The following is a 16,008-nucleotide window of genomic DNA, read 5'->3' as shown; positions in this document are numbered from 1 at the left end:
TACGACCTAAAGTAAACGTTTTAGCTGATTAGTTCAATTCCTCGTGCAAAATTCTCAAGCCGCGCACTCCCATATCCTTCAAGGTGAAGATACTCCTGCAATTGATTGCCATTAAACAGCTTAACCACTAAACCAAAAAGAAACAATCTGTTCATAGGGACAGGTTGGAATAAGGGAACTAGCAATCTTCTTACCACTAAATCAAACTGACTTCCTTTGACAAATGCAACAACCTCTCAAGCTCCTTCCTAGACATCAAGTAGCTACCATGGTTTTCTAAAATATTCTTAACAGAATTAACAAGCACTCTGCTCCTTGAATGAGGAGCTGATTTTTTTTTTTTTGGGGGGGGGGGGACCTTGTTAGGATGGACATTCACTATGTTTGTACATCTACCTTTTATTCAATGACTGCCTTTGTTGACTAGAACCAGAAAGAAAGCAACCCAAAAATCTGGAACACAGTGAATCACTTGATGCATGATCAAATCTGCTACCACATCTTAGCAAGAGCCTCACCTAAGGACCCAAAAAAAATAATTAAGGAAAGGTTATAAGTTCTTATATAAAGGACATGCTACTGATCAACCAATTAAATAATAATACTAGTTTCAGAACAGCACCAGATCTCCAGCAAGCTTTTACAAAGATTCATTAAGGGTGGCCTTAGTTTCAGAACAGTACCAGATCTCCAGCAAGCTTTTACAAAGATTCATCTAGGGTGGCCTGCATATGTTTTGCAATCTTCATCATTGATATGGCTTGAATTGATCAAACACTAATGAAGACAAAATAAGCAAAACAATTTAGCTCAAAACTATAATAACCTTAAAGCACAGTACTAGCAGGGCCTTCGATTTCAGCAATCACCCTTTATATTTAAGATGGAATTAATAGATCATCTATTCTAAAGATCAGGATTTTCTCTTTGAAGAGAAGGACTTGGACATTAAAGGAACAAAGATATATTAAAAAAGAAGAAACACATAAGCCATAACGATTCCACAGGTTAAGGGTAAAATATATATATATATATATATATTTACATACACAAATATATAAAGGTAAAGTCATGCTTACGAGTATGTAGCAAGCACCAGTGCAGCACCATCTACGTTGAAAGCATTCTACAAACAATCTACTTTAAAAGAAGAGAAAATCGTCTATACAGTTAACATACAACAATAAAACAAGCGCTATAGTTTACACTAAGAACTAAGGTAAAATTCAGGTTACTTCATTTAGGAGAAGCAACAAAATAAAAAAAGATGTTCATAGGGGAGTTAATATATTCCTTTGCATTATAGAATAATAAAATTTTATTCAAGATAGCAGAGATTGTGTCATTCTAATTCTAATTCTAAATAGCTGTGCATCTAAACCATTGTTGTTTATAAGTTAGAAAGTGTGATCATTGTCAGGCTTCAATTTTCTTCATATCATTTGAAGAAGTAATTTAGAATAATCATAAAAGTGACAAGATTATTCCTCACTTTCAGGGTTAGAAACAAACTAGATAGAAATTTATGGGTGATACTGGCAACCAAAACATGTTTAGCTAAGGCTGCAAAGCGGATCCCAAAATTTATCTTTGCACCTTGCATTAGGCCACTGATAATTGAAGTTTATACAGCGCCTCACTACTAGTGCATTGTTGATTCGAAATATGATGCAAGAAATTCAATAGAAAACCACAGAAACATTTTACGTTAGGCAGAGAAGATATTGATATAAAACCAAAGGTTGAAACAAAAACGCAATAACATCAAAGCAAGAATAAATAAAAAGAGCGACAGGTCTTTCTGCCGGAATTGTAAGTTGAAAAGGTACAACAACAAAAATATAAGAACTAGATGGTAGACTGGACTAGAAAAATTTTGCTAGATCAGGGATAGCCAAGACACTCTGTGCTAGTAGACTTAACTGGTCACTGGGAGAAGAGATCGGGATCGATCTTGGCTCGAAAGTCCAGAGCGAAGAGAACTATTTGTAGCCGTTTGGTGATCTCTACGTTCCGCGCCCCCGAGAGTCGGCACATCGATTCGACCGTTGTGATTAGGGTTTTACATCAGAGAGGGCCGGTGCAAACAGGAACCTTTTAAATTCAATTTTCGCCAAACAAAAGATTAAAACAGCCTAGGCTGGCCCGACTCGTTTAGCCCCGCATGTCACAAACTAGTTAGTTTTTAAAGTCCGGTCCTTATGATGGGCCTTCAGGTCTGTTTAGAACCTTTTGCATTTTTTAAATATTTTAATATGAATAAAAGTACGATAATAAACTTCATAAAATTCATAATTCAAACCATTAATAATAGTAAAACAAAATGCTAATTTTTTATCTAAATTTTTAAAACTAAACCAAACTAAGGCATTCTCCTAAACATTGATAAATTGTTATTTAGAATTAAACAAATGACACAAAGCACAAACTAATCACTAAATAATGGCAACATCATATTGGACTTCATTATAAGTAGGCTCTTCTTTAGTGGTAAAAATATCAAATTTTCTTCTCCAAATAAATTCTATTTTTAAATTTTGTAGTCTAGTTATTATTTTACTTTAATTTGAAATACATTATTGTTGAAACTCATAAATTTCTATCTCAAATTATAAAAACATAAGTTATACAATTATAAAATACTCTCTTGTCAAATATATATAGTTTAAAAATATCAACACATATAATGTAAATCAAATTATTATCTAAAGTCCAAATTAATCCATTTTTAAAGTTTAATTCAACTAATTATTGTCCAAAACCAAATAAATCAAGCTATTTTATGAAATTTGATTTTCAAAATGATAATAACAACTACATATTTAAAATATTATTAACAATATAAAAAAGTTAATAATATTAGCATTATATAAAAAAATTTATTAAAAAAATATATAAAAGGGCCTAAACGACAAGCCAATCTTTTTAGGCACAAGAAAAAAATCCTAAACCCAGCCCTCACAATTTTTGAGGCTAAAAGAGCTGACCCGACAGGCTCGATCCATTTTTTTTTTTTTTTGGTAATCTAAGGCGAGTGACCCGCGATTCCCCCGGTATCTAGCGCCTTTTCCTGAGTCTCTGGCCTTCTAAACTGGACCAGGTAACCCGGGGCAACTAACTAATCCGGAGCGGGGTTGAGTTTAGGCATGCCCATTTAAGGTGCTTTGCACCAAAGGCGGTAAACCCCTCCCAACAAGCGCGGCTCCAGGTTCGAACCTTTGTCCGCCTGGAGCGTGTCAGGTGCCTTTACCACTGCACCCAACGCTTGTTGGTAGGCTCGATCCATTTTCTTAATTAGAGTTAATGTTATTCATTTATTTGTATTTATTAAAAGTATTAATGCATTAAGCAGAAGTCAGAGACTAAAACTTGTTTAGAAACAAGAATACACATTAAGTAAATGACTTAAGACATTAGGTGAAAACTCGGAGGTAAAAATACAAGTTCTTTTCAATACAGTTTGTCTTTTCAATACAGTTTGTGCTCTAATTGACATGGTTAAACGTAGGGGTGTTCATCAAGCCCGCTAGCCCGGTATGCCCGCCCGAGCCCGCAAGAAAATGGCCCTGCCCAGCCCGGAAAAAAAATAGCCCAAAAAAAAATGGGCATTTTTGGGCTGGGCATATTATGGGCAGGGCAGGGCTGCGGGCATGGTATGCTGCCCTGCCCATTTGGCCCTGCCCGTGATATATATATTTATAATTCTTTTTTTTTTGCCAAAAATACTTATAATAATATATAATATATAATAATATATATTATTCTCCCCTCTTTTATTTGCCATAAATACATTTAGTGGTATGCGTAATTCTTCCTTCTTAGTATCTTTTTAATTTTTTTTAATTTGGTTTAGTATCTTTTAGTTTGTTTTTATTGTTGGTTGTCTTGCAAAGATGCAAAAGCAAGCTCACTTTAGTGTTATATTAAAAGATATATCAATTTAAGACAAAGCAAAGTTATTGATTTGTTGAATTTATTGTTTATTCAAGTATTTATTTCTTTATAATTGTTATAAGATACCTTTACTTTAACTAAAAAATTTTCACCAAGGTATCACTATTTGGGCTTGGAAGCCCGCCCTGCCCAGCCCGTTATTGCCCAGCCCGAAAATGGTTAGGGCTTCTATGGGCAGGGCAGGGCAGCGGGCCGCAAAATGCAGCCCGCTCATTTTTCGGGCTGGGCATCGGGCAGGGGGCATGCCCTGCCCAGCCCTGCCCATGAACACCCCTAGTTAAACGTTAAGTAGAAAAAGAGATGAAAAACACTTCAAATGCCACAACAGAGCCTCATGCTAGGCTTAAGTTGTGTGTTAGTTGGTAGCTGTTTTCAGTTCAATTATTTCCTTGAGTTCTGTTAATGACAAGTCTCAAGCAGAGGACCCGTGTCAATTTAATTTCCCAACTTTATTTTGTGCGATAAGATTGGTCCAAATCTACTGCTAATGGGAAGAACTTCATTATGAACCTTTTAACAAATAATACAAACATCCAGAGCCATATATTAGAGATGGTGCCTGAAGATCATTCATAGTAGTTGTGTTTAGCACAACCACATTAGGAGCGTGAGCATCAATATTGGAAATTAAATACTCTACTGGTAGGTTAATATAGAGAGAATCTACACGTTTTGGAACTAATTAATGAGCTACTTCCTAACAAGAATTCAACGCAATAATAACCACTTTTCATAACACAACCATATCCAACGATTATGCAGATCAATCAAATCAACATAAACAAGTGCAAATAACTGGAAGAAACTGGCTAAAGACTGGCAAGTGTAGCATTGGTCAACCTCAATGACAATTTCCAACATACAGCAAGATTTAGGATATCAAGTTTCCTCTTAACTTTCTGTTTATGGCAAATACTTTAAGATAATACGTTTGTAATAACGAAAGGCAAGAAACCATTTGAATAAGTCACTAACTAATGCCATATGTCATATGCAGCACATCACACAGGTCAATCTAGATAAGCATTCCCTGTACATTTGAAATGCTTAACAAAGATACAAAAATATCTAATTCAAATCTGGAATGCAACTTCATAATGGAGAAAGATGATTATTTGTCTCTAAAATTCTGAAAATAAGCAAGACAAACATCCAAAGCAGGGACAGAGTCTGAAGAAGATTATTCATATTACTTCATGATAGCAAAAAAAAAAAAAATTAAATCTTTTCATGATATAACCATGCAATGATTATGTGGGTTCCCTATAGCTAACACAGACACGTGAAAATAGCATGAAGAAACCACCAAAAGGCCTTATATTAATTGAGCCTAATGGCAAGTGTAGCATGAGTAAACCTTGGAGATGGTTTCCAACATATGGAAGTTTTGGGAATAAATCTGCATATCAACCTTCTGTTTATATCATGTACTTTAGATGAATTAATATATGTGTGACAAAAACTAGTGTAATGTATTGGCACTTAACACCATTTTGCTACATATTTAATTATTTCTTCTTTCTTGTTTATCAAATGGAAAACCACGACTGTATTTGGTATGTTTATAGACTTCAAGCGAAGGAAGGAGCATAAAGTTCCTTCCGGCAGCGTGCTATTTTTGCACATTGTGGTGGCATTGATTAGAAGGGAATGCCGGTTTTAGTATGAAGTTTCTTCCTTCAAATCTTCCTTGGGAAATAGTTACTTTTGAAGCTTTCCTTTGGGTTATGATTTCAGCCAATGGTTTATTTGCAGGGTTTCTTTTGAGAATCTCTAAAGGCATTGCCAAACTCTTTTAAGTTGTTCTTTCTCATTCTTTGTCAAGGAGTACAACTTGTCTTTTGTTATTGTTTTGGTAAGGAATATCTGAAGCATGTCTGTGCGTTAAAGAAGAAGGTAGTGTAAATATATAACATGTAAGTCCAGCAGTGACCATAGAAACATTCAATGTGTGCCAACCCAATAAATGTTTTTGTCTCAAATTGTTTTCAAGAACGGCAGATTGCAAAATTGAAGAAGCTCAGGTTCAACCATCAAGCATGTGAATATACTGACCTGTGACCAAATATTCATTTGTTTGTCAATTACCACGCAAGAAAGTGATAGTAGAGGCTCGCTATTGTCATGAGATCTTACCCTTCAGGCTATTAGGTTGGACTTTGGAAGGATTAAGTGTAAAATATGGGCAAAACTGACGCAATACAAATCACAGAAAAAGAAGGGGCAATGCCAATGGGAATATCTGTCCCATATTAGAGCCATGTGAATTATTTTTTGCTGTAGCTAATAAGCAGCTCTCTTCGTTAAAGATCTTTTCCTACTATTTCCTTGTATTAATTCGCTTTTTTCAGGAGGCTCCAGCTGTGGCTAGAACTAATGGCATACAAACATTTGAAAGAAAGAATTATGCAGGAATCTCAGTCCACTCATCACGGCCTTCCATGCATATTGAGAGTGTTTTTGTCCCTTTTCGCAGCGGCTTTTGTAGGCCCCAGAGAGGTTATTTCTCTATCAGAGGCTCCACAAGAGCAGTTATTGACCGTAGCAACACAACAAGTAAGGACTTGGCTGTTAGCTTGTTCCAAATACAACTTCTCAGCATCAACTAGCTTCCACGCAAGATCAAGCTCTTAGAACTGCATTCTCAACGAGCCACCTAGTGTTTGAGTTGGGTTTCGAAGGCTCATGGATGGTCCAGAAGTTGGACCCCCAGCTGTGAAGAGATATCTCATTGGAGACAACGAAGAAAGGGGGTGCATGTGTTACCATGGAATGGCAGTGTCAAGAGACGGTGTTCACTAGACTAGAGGAATTCAAAATGCCAATTCAAGTAAAGATGCGGGCTGCGTGATGAAACCCGGCAACAAATGGTGGGCTTCAGATGCAGAAAGAACTAGACCTTCCCAGATGGTTGTCATGTCCAATCAACTTCACAGTTCTATGTACTGGCTTTACTACACAGTATATAGTTCTGAAGAAGTGAGCTTTTCTGGTTCAACAAATCCCATTGTTCAAGACCAAGAAAGAGTATTTTACCCTAAGTCAGAGAATTGGCAAAATTTTCAAGTCCCTTCTAGGTCTGGTCTAGCTTGCAGCAAGAATGGAAGGAGACCATCACAGTGGAGTAGTGCTTGTTGTTGGAACAGGCAATGATTGGAATAGTGAGTCATATTCCTATTGGCAATGGTATATAGATTGATCGGGTTCATCTTAGAGTTTTTTATAGAATTCACTCATTTAGACATAACAAGTTCAAAAATCAGAAGTAGAAAAAGCTCAGAAACCATCTGAGTAGTTTAATAAATAATATTATGTGGCATATGCTACACATTGTACAAAATCAATCTGGATAACCATTGGCCTGTCATTGCAATTTAGTAGTTGGCATTTTTCTAATTTCCAAAATCAAAGAGGCAAGAAATATTAAAGAGAAATTAGGGTATCATTTCACAAAACAGAACCATGTCCCTGCACTGATGATGCTCAATGCTGCATGTATAAAGGAGCACAACATTTGGTTTCAAAACCTGTTTGGAATGCTGATGGCTGATGATAAGTGAGAGAGATCATTTTTACAAGTACTTCACAGTACCTCGTAGTGTACAGGCAGTACAGCAGGCTCTTCAAAATGCGCTGCCTTCATGAAATCCTTCCATTTCTATTGGTGAAACTTAACAACTTCCATGACTTCCATCTTGCTTGAGTATAGATTCTCACTTAACAAGAAATAATCACCCTGAGATTAGCTTACCAAAAAAGTAAACTTTCATTGAAAAAATGTCAAACCTTTTGTGAGAGGGGTCATTTAATTTTCCTTCCCTATAATGTCAAAAATAATATTGAATTTTTGCATGATCCATATGACAAGAACTCAACCTGTTGATATAGTCTACAGAATAACCCATAACATTCAGTGTGGAAGTAGGCAACTCATATTACATGTTCGATATTTCCCCTTCAATTAGCTGATTTTGCAAAGCTGACACTTTCATGTCTACAATCTATGACACTTCACCTGGCTTCTTTGTAGGTCAAAACCCTTAGAAAATAGCAATTTCTAGAGATGGCAAATTTGCACTCTAATACCATTTCTCCACCAAATCTTAACTATTTACCTATGGTATGCAATGTGACCATGTGGGACTCCATCACCCTACCATTGATATTAGAGGTAAAATCAGAATTATCTTCTCTGTCTGGGGGGAAGGTTTAGAAAGAAGCAATTCTAGAATTGTAATTGAGAACAAAAACTTGGAAAACAAAATAAACATGACATGGATATACAATTTATTTGTCTACACATACAACTTTGTGAGAATGGAAAAAAAACCTAACCATCATACACAAAAACATCATATATGACAGAAATAGACCTCAAACAACTACTAAAAGACAGAGATCTAAATTCATGGAGAAAATGGGTTGTAAAACGATGGAACATATAGGTAATTGGCAATTTTAGATGGTGGTTGTGGCATCTCATATGCATCAATTCCCATATAACCTTCCATATTTCCTATGTCCATGCCATGTTGCAGATGTTGGTCAGTAAGATTTTCATTCTGTACATTAAATACCAAATCATTCAGATGTTGATGGGGTTGGAACATCTATTCTGAACTGCTGAAATTAGTCTGTCTTACTTCTTTGGCAGATTCTTGCTCAGTCCAGTTTATGTTCTTCAAAGTCTGCTCCGCTAACATCTTCATATCAGGCCAATCTTTTTGGGAGGGCATTGTTTTCCCAGCCATACAGAGGATCATAAGTTGGGAAATCTCCTCTCTATGGTTTTCTTCTCTTCTTCTCATCAGAAGTTCTTTCCCTTTGTTAATCCTCTTCTGTATCGATTCCTCCCCGTTCAAGTTCTTCTGCTTAGCTTGGCACCTCTCAATCACTTGCTCGACACCTTCATGGTCCGGCCAAACCTCTGGTTGAGGATCAGAGGGGCCATTGAAAACGATTGCCCCAGCCTCAACATCACAAAGGATGCTAAGTTCACGTACTTTTTTCATGATACTTGCTTTCCTTTTCACGAACGATGCTTTTCTTTTCAACTCATCAGTGATGTACTCATGTTTCACCACCTCTCTGGACATGGTTATGCTTAAGGAGACCAGTTTTTGTTTAGCACACTTATGTTTAGCACACTTATTCCTTGAGAATTGAGATCTACCCTGCCCTTTATATACAGCTATCTCATATTCTAAAGATGAAATTACAGCTGACTCATTAAATGGTGTCAGAGAATATTAGAATTTATGATGGGATCCATAGTCTGCTTTATTTCAGAAATCTGGAAACTATAGCCAGTATTAAGGATGAAATCTGTGGGTTGGATTAAAGGTGCTAAACTAATTAAATGTTTGATATTATTGAAAGGAGATGTGAAATCTGAAACTTGGATATTCCTAACAGTCCAAAATATAAGAATTGATTGAGAGATTCATTTTGGTCATAAATATATGCTCTCAATCTCTTTTGCCCTTCTGGTTGATTATTTTTTTTCATAAATAATCCTACAGTTAGATTTAAAGTTTAATGGCGAATTTATTTAATTTTCTAGATTAATTATCTAGCTTATATATTTTAGATCCAGGTAAGTATGTAAGAGTAGTGATGTAAGAAAAATTTGAGTACTTGACCGTTGAGATTGGAGATGGTACGGCACAATTGTTTTTGTGGGATGCTCTACCCTCATCTGGGATCAGAAGGAAAATATTAAAAGCCAGACCAATTATAATAAGACAGGCTCAAAATGATATACTACCTCTAATCCTAATTATAAGACTTCATTTGTAGTCTACATATGAGGTCTTATAATTAAAACCGGAGATAGTATTCTAAACTATATACTACCTCCGGTTCTTAATATAATACCCTATTTGACTTTTATTTTGGTCCTAAATATAAGACCCCAATCCACTTTTTCTCTCATATTTATGCATTTTTTTCCAAGATAGTCCTTCTAATAATTGTAGTTCTAGCTAATATAGTTGATTAATAAAGATATTTTAGAAAAGACAATACCTATTTATTACAAATAACTAACTTAACTTCTTTCCTTAATCTCCTCAAATTAGTCAACTGGGTCTTATAATTAGGACCGGAGGTAGTATTAACTAAGAAAGACAGGTTCAAATAAGAAAGACAAAATAATGGCAAAAGACATGAGAAGTTGATTCCAAATAAAATAAAATAAAATAAAAAGTGAGTGCAGATAAGAAATAAAAATATTATTTTCAAAAGTTGACAAATATTTTACAATTTAACAAATAAAACGAGAACATTATTAGATTTGAGATATTTATAATGCATATGCTTCTTTTATACTACCTCCAGTTCTTAATATAAGAGCTAGTTGATTAATTTGAGTAGATTAAGAAAACTAGTTAAGTTAGTTATTTGTAATACATAGGTATTATCTTTTCTAAAATATCCTTGCTAATCAAGTATATTGGTTGAAACTATCATTATTACGAATACTATTTTAAGAAAAAATGAATAACTATGAAAGACAAAGTGAATTGAATCTTATATTTAGAACTAAAATAAAAGTTAAACGAGCTCTTACATGAAGAACAAAAGGTAGTAATTTATAACTTTATAATACTTATAATTTCTTGTCCATTTGCCCATTCACCAGCTTTCTTTTCTTTTTTTTTTAGGGTTAGGCTTTATTACCTTGGTCAAAACTCAAAAGCATAGCGACTTTTTGTTTGGTGGAAAAAGTATTAACCATTTGCCGTGCAAGTAAAGCTTTGTTTTTCTATCTTACTTCCTCTTAAGTCTCATCAAAATTTGTGTCATAATTACATGAGAATAAATAAATGATATACATAAAAGGATCTTCATTAATTGCATTTATTGAATTTATGATGTATGAGCATTTAATAAATTTGATTCTGTATATTTATGAAAATTAAGAACTGATTCCAAAACAATACTATTAAAGTTGGATAGGATATTTGAATAAACTGGAAGGTCGATTTAATTAGCTTTTAAAAGAATTTCATAGAAATAAAAGCATTTAAATAACAAGTCTTGCTTTGCCTATATTTTGTATACCAAAAATTTATTCAAGTACAATATCCAGTTTTCACAAAACTAATGATTTATGTTGATTTCTTGGCTATTCAACTATTAATATTATTGATAGTATGATTATATTACAAAATTTCATACCCAAATTTTCATAAATAATTATATGACTATCTTAACCAACCTTTACTAGTATTTAAAAAATGGACTTAACTTTTTACTGTATTAGTTGTGACTATTTAGGTTTAGTTATTGTTTTGTATAATTGTTGTTTTTTAATATGAAGCAATCATTAATACAACACTTAAATCTCAAATTTACCTTTTCAAAGTATCAGTTGTCCTTGTTAAGGTATCATTGCTATTTCATATTACTCCGGTCCTAAATATAAGAGCTAGTTGACTAATTTAAGTAGATTAAGGAAATAAGTTAAGTTAGTTATTTGTTATAAATAGGTATTGTATTTTCTAAAATATCCTTACTAATCAAGTGTATTATTAGAACTACTATTATTAGAAGGACTATTTTGAAAAAAAAATGATTAAATATGAGAGATAAAATGAATTGGGGTCTTATACTTAGGACCAAAATAAAAAGTCAAACGAGATCTTATATTAAGGACCGGGGGTAATATAACTAAAATTATTATTTCTTAAAATGCGGTCATTGTCATTGATCTCCAGATCACTCCTTCCCAATAATTTTCCCACTGCTTATGTTAAAGCTTCGGTTTTTTTTTTTTAAAAAAAACCTTAATTTCAATTCAATTCCTAAAGGTTATAATGGGAATAAGGCATTTTAATGTATCAATTAATAATGGATTAATTTTGTGAGTTTCATGTCTTTTTTCCATTTAAAATAGAATTAGATCTAGTACAAAAGACTAATCTCTATTACAATAAAATGAACCAAATTTTAAATTTTTACTTAAAAAAGTCATATTTAATATCTATGTTATACAAGTATTGATGATTGATATTGAATATATATATATATATTAACTTGTACAAATTTCTGAGCCCTTTGAATTTTGAACATATATATATTGTTAAATATTTATATTATAATTTGACAGGCAGACTCATTAGATGTACATATCTCAAAGTAAATAAAAATAGGTTCTTATAGCTCTCTTTTTATTTTTTTTTGGCTCACCTTATAGTGCTCACTGAATATATATATATATATATATATATATATATATCTCCTCCGGTTAGGAGCTGACCTAGCTAAAGAATTGATGTGAGTCATATACGTAAGATTTACTCGACATGTTTATCATTTTTTTTTTTAAATTAATCCTATTGATATTCTCTTAATAATAATCAAGTAAGAGAGAGAAGGAAATAATCAAAATGCTTAGAATGTTTTAGAAAAAAAATATATTATATTAATCAATTTAAACAATATTCTTAAAGCCCGTTTAAAACAGCTTATAAGTAACTTTTCAATAGTAATTTACAGAATACGAGACAAGTATATGAGAAGAGTTTTGTCTCAACTTACGTGAAACGTGCTTATAAAGAATTTCCATCATGATTCCAAACATGCATTTAATCTACTCAAATTAGTTAATTAGTTCATATATTAAGAATCGAGAGAGTGTGTGTACGTGTATTGCTTCCTTCTTTTAAACGAGCACTAGAAGGCAGAGCTTGCAACTTTGACCACAAATTCAAGGGGGAAAACCAATCATATCTTTATCAAACTAGTCAGATTGTCAAGTATTTCAACGCATGAGAATAAAGAATCATATACCTAGCGCAAAAACATTACGTTATTGCGCCCTCATTATACTCACAAATCAGTTTTATCGTCGTCGTCGTCGTCCATAAATATTGTATTTCAAAATTCAAATAAGCTCTTAGAAACCACCTTGTTAGAATGCTCTGTCTCTAATCAGTCTCTAACTCTCTATAACCTGACTCATTTAAATTTTTGTTAATAATAATAATAATAATAGCAAACTCTAAAGAGAATCGACATGCAGCCCATCACACCCGTCTTTCTTTTATTAACACAGGACCCGTTTAGAATAGTTTATAAGTAACTTTTTAATCGTGATTTACGAAATACGAGACAAGTATGTGATAAGAGTTTTGTCTCAACTTATATAAAACATGCTTATAAGTGATTTTAATCATGATAGCAAACAGGACTACAAAGTGAACAAGCATACTTGAATGATGGACATCACCTTGAAAATTTCATCCAGCGCTTTTATGGTTTAAATTGCTGTCTCGCCATCTGAAATGAACGATAGCGCCATGTTGGAGCGGAAGTGTACAAATATACTTTCTGCCCAATGATACTATTAAGACATGAACAGCAACTTGTTCACTAATACTACCTCCTGTTCTAAATACAGGAGCTGAACAATTAGTTTATTTGATCCAAAATATAAAACATCATTTCGTTTTATCTTTTAAATTTATAATTTTCTTCAACATATTCTTATTGGTTGCATATAATAAAAGGTTTTCATAATTCCATAAAGAAATAATTATAATGCACATAATTATAAAGAGTATTTTGAAAAGGAAAAAAAAAACAATACACACTGCAAATTAGTTATCTAGCTTTTTATCACTAGAATTAAAAATAATTATCTAGTTTTTATATTAAATATCAAAAAGAGTATTATTACTTCCCTTGCTATGCAATCTTCAATTTCTAGTCCAATGAAGCAGTGTTTGACTTGTCTATTGATCACACACGGCATGTCGGCGGATAGAAACATCTGAATTTTATAAAGGGAAAAGTAATCTACTGGTCCTTAAAGTTCTATATGATTTTTAATCAGGTTCCCAAAGTTTTTTTTTTTTCAATTAAATCCTTATACTTATTAATGTTATAGCCGTTAATCCTTCAGACAAAAAACGTTATAAAATGTTAACAGATAGTAAACGGCACTGACATTGAGGTCCCTAGTGAACGTCTACTCTTTGCTGGAATTTTAATACAACTGCATCAAAGTAGAAAGAATTGGCTAACTTGATGAGACCGTTCATCAAGCGTCTTGGTCTATCATCCTCCCACTATTGTCATAATATATTTCTTCCTTTAATGCATATCCCAAAACTTTCTAATAATTAGCTACAGCAGCAGTATTATACAAACTGTTCCAATCATTACCTATGTTCAAAGTGCTATAGAAGAATCTCGTGATATATTTGGAGAATTGAAACATGAGTTTCTTCAATTCAAAGTGCAATACCCAGTCTTTACAAGCTGATAATTTTATCCCCCTACGCTGATTAAGAGTACCTGATACTTTTTAATATTATCTATTGGTTTTTCAATCTTACATTCTGGTAAATTGTATTACGCTGTTTATCCCTGTTTTTAAGGATAAAAAACAGAGGTAGGCTTAAAACCAATAAACATATAGTGCCCGTTTGGATCAGCGATTGGAAAAATAGCTTATAGAAAAAGTAGCTTATAGAAAAGTAAATTTAGTAAAAGTTAAATTGGATAAGCTGAATTGTGTTTAGATTGGAGTTCAGAAAAGTTAGTTTGTAAAAGTGAGATTAGTAAAAGGTTGTTTGGATCATAATTAAGTAAAAGTAAGTTTAGTTAAAAAATTACCAAAATGAGTATATGTTTTAACAAATAATGAAAAATAATAAAAAAAATGACTTCACATAATACAATGAAATTAAAGTAAATTAATATGAAAAAGTCAAATTTAATGAGTGAATTAAATTTTAAAATTTTAGAGAAATAAAAAAAAATATTTTAAATATAAAGTGAAACATGGGAAAAAAAAAAAGAATTGAGATAACATAATGAAGAAGTGAAATTTAATAAGTGAAGTAAAATTGAAAACTTTAGAGAAATCATAACAAATATTTTAAATATAAAGTAAAACATGATAAAAATAAATAAATTGACATAATACAATGAATTTAAATTAATTTAATATGAATAAGTGAAATTGATTAAGTGAATTAAATTTGAAAACACCATAAAAATGGGGAAAAAAAATAAGGCAAATATAAAGTGGGAGTTTTGGGTTGAAAAAAAAAGAAGAAGAAGTGAGCTTGAGGGAGGAAAAGGCAGATGGGAGAGAAAAAAAGGAATCTCATTCTCTAACATTGCTGAACGTCTAATATAAGCTCTTCTCATAGATGAATAAGCTCCTTCTTGGAGCTTATTTTAATTGGGCGTTTAGATAGCTTAAAAATGCACAAATCCAGTGAACTATAAGCTCTGCCAAACAGACCCTCACTGCAAACCCAGCTTATTTTAAAATTTAAGCTACTTTTGGGTTAGCATAAATAGACCCATAATAGATTACACAAGCATGAAGCTTTGGATCTTTTTTTTTTTTTTGGGCCTGAGCATGAAGCTTTGGATATGATCCAGTTTTTCAAAATTTCTATATACGTAAGTGTAACTCTTAGGTATTAAGCAAAACAATTTGTTGGATTCAATGGAGGAAAGGAAGGAATGGTCTAAACTCTGAAGCGGATTTTAGCTGGAAAACAACTGAGAATGGTAGTAACAAGTGTTATTTTTGTTCCCCTCGTTTGTGAAATTTATCAATGCCCAATGTCAGCATTCCTCACTCCCTCCCCTCACTGGGCAGGACTTGCTCTTCCTTGGACTTCCATGGTCATTGAAAAGTAGGCAATGGCTTCCTAGAGAAACATTTACTGGTGTTCCTTAGTGTTGAAGATCTTATACCCACCACTTCATCGAAGATGTATATCACGGCTCTTGAGTTTTCCACCTCAGTACCAATGCCGTTTTCAATCTGTTAACATTCTGTAATGTTTTTTGTCCGAAAGGATTAACGGCTATAACCTTAGTAAGTATAAAGATTTAATTTTAAAAAATAAAAAAACACTTCAGGTACCTAATTGAAAATCCTATAGAACTTTAAGGACCAGCAGATTACTTTTCTCTTTAATAAATAATCACTTCTCTTATACTTTCTCTCTCCCACTCCCTCTCTCTCTCCACACGCACGTGCCCCGGTGCACCCTACAAAAGCTGATATGTAGATGATCT

At 33.1% G+C, this 16,008-nt stretch overlaps 1 protein-coding gene and 1 long non-coding RNA gene across 2 annotated transcripts; both read right to left on the bottom strand.

The window, feature by feature from the left end:
* Positions 1-459: 459 nt before the first annotated feature.
* On the bottom strand, positions 460-1,014 carry LOC114760086 (uncharacterized). Its single transcript, XR_003742018.1, has 3 exons — positions 827-1,014; positions 623-725; positions 460-518 (listed from the first exon to the last, which is right to left on the bottom strand). It is a non-coding gene; the product is annotated as an uncharacterized LOC114760086 (long non-coding RNA).
* A 7,346-nt stretch (positions 1,015-8,360) lies between these two features.
* LOC114760104 (agamous-like MADS-box protein AGL80) lies at positions 8,361-9,050 on the bottom strand. The gene is made up of 2 exons (XM_028949355.1): positions 8,598-9,050; positions 8,361-8,516 (listed from the first exon to the last, which is right to left on the bottom strand). Exons 1-2 carry the CDS (start codon positions 9,048-9,050, stop codon positions 8,361-8,363), a joined length of 609 nt encoding a protein of 202 aa, XP_028805188.1.
* Positions 9,051-16,008: the final 6,958 nt, after the last annotated feature.

The sequence above is a fragment of the Neltuma alba genome, unplaced genomic scaffold (genome assembly GCF_004799145.2).
Source record: "Neltuma alba isolate B1F8T4 unplaced genomic scaffold, ASM479914v2 tig00010931_pilon, whole genome shotgun sequence".
Classification (NCBI taxonomy): domain Eukaryota; kingdom Viridiplantae; phylum Streptophyta; class Magnoliopsida; order Fabales; family Fabaceae; genus Neltuma; species Neltuma alba.
This window is presented reverse-complemented; position numbering and strand designations above follow the sequence as displayed.

What these genes read in the sequence shown, in the direction of transcription:
- LOC114760104 (XM_028949355.1), bottom strand. Translation starts at nt 9,050, where the DNA reads ATGTCCAGAGAGGTGGTGAAACATGAGTACATCACTGATGAGTTGAAA. An exon ending in AGCAAGAATCTGCCAAAGAA is followed by an intron (nt 8,517 to 8,597) that starts GTAAGACAGACT and finishes TTTAATGTACAG; the next exon opens with AATGAAAATCTTACTGACCA.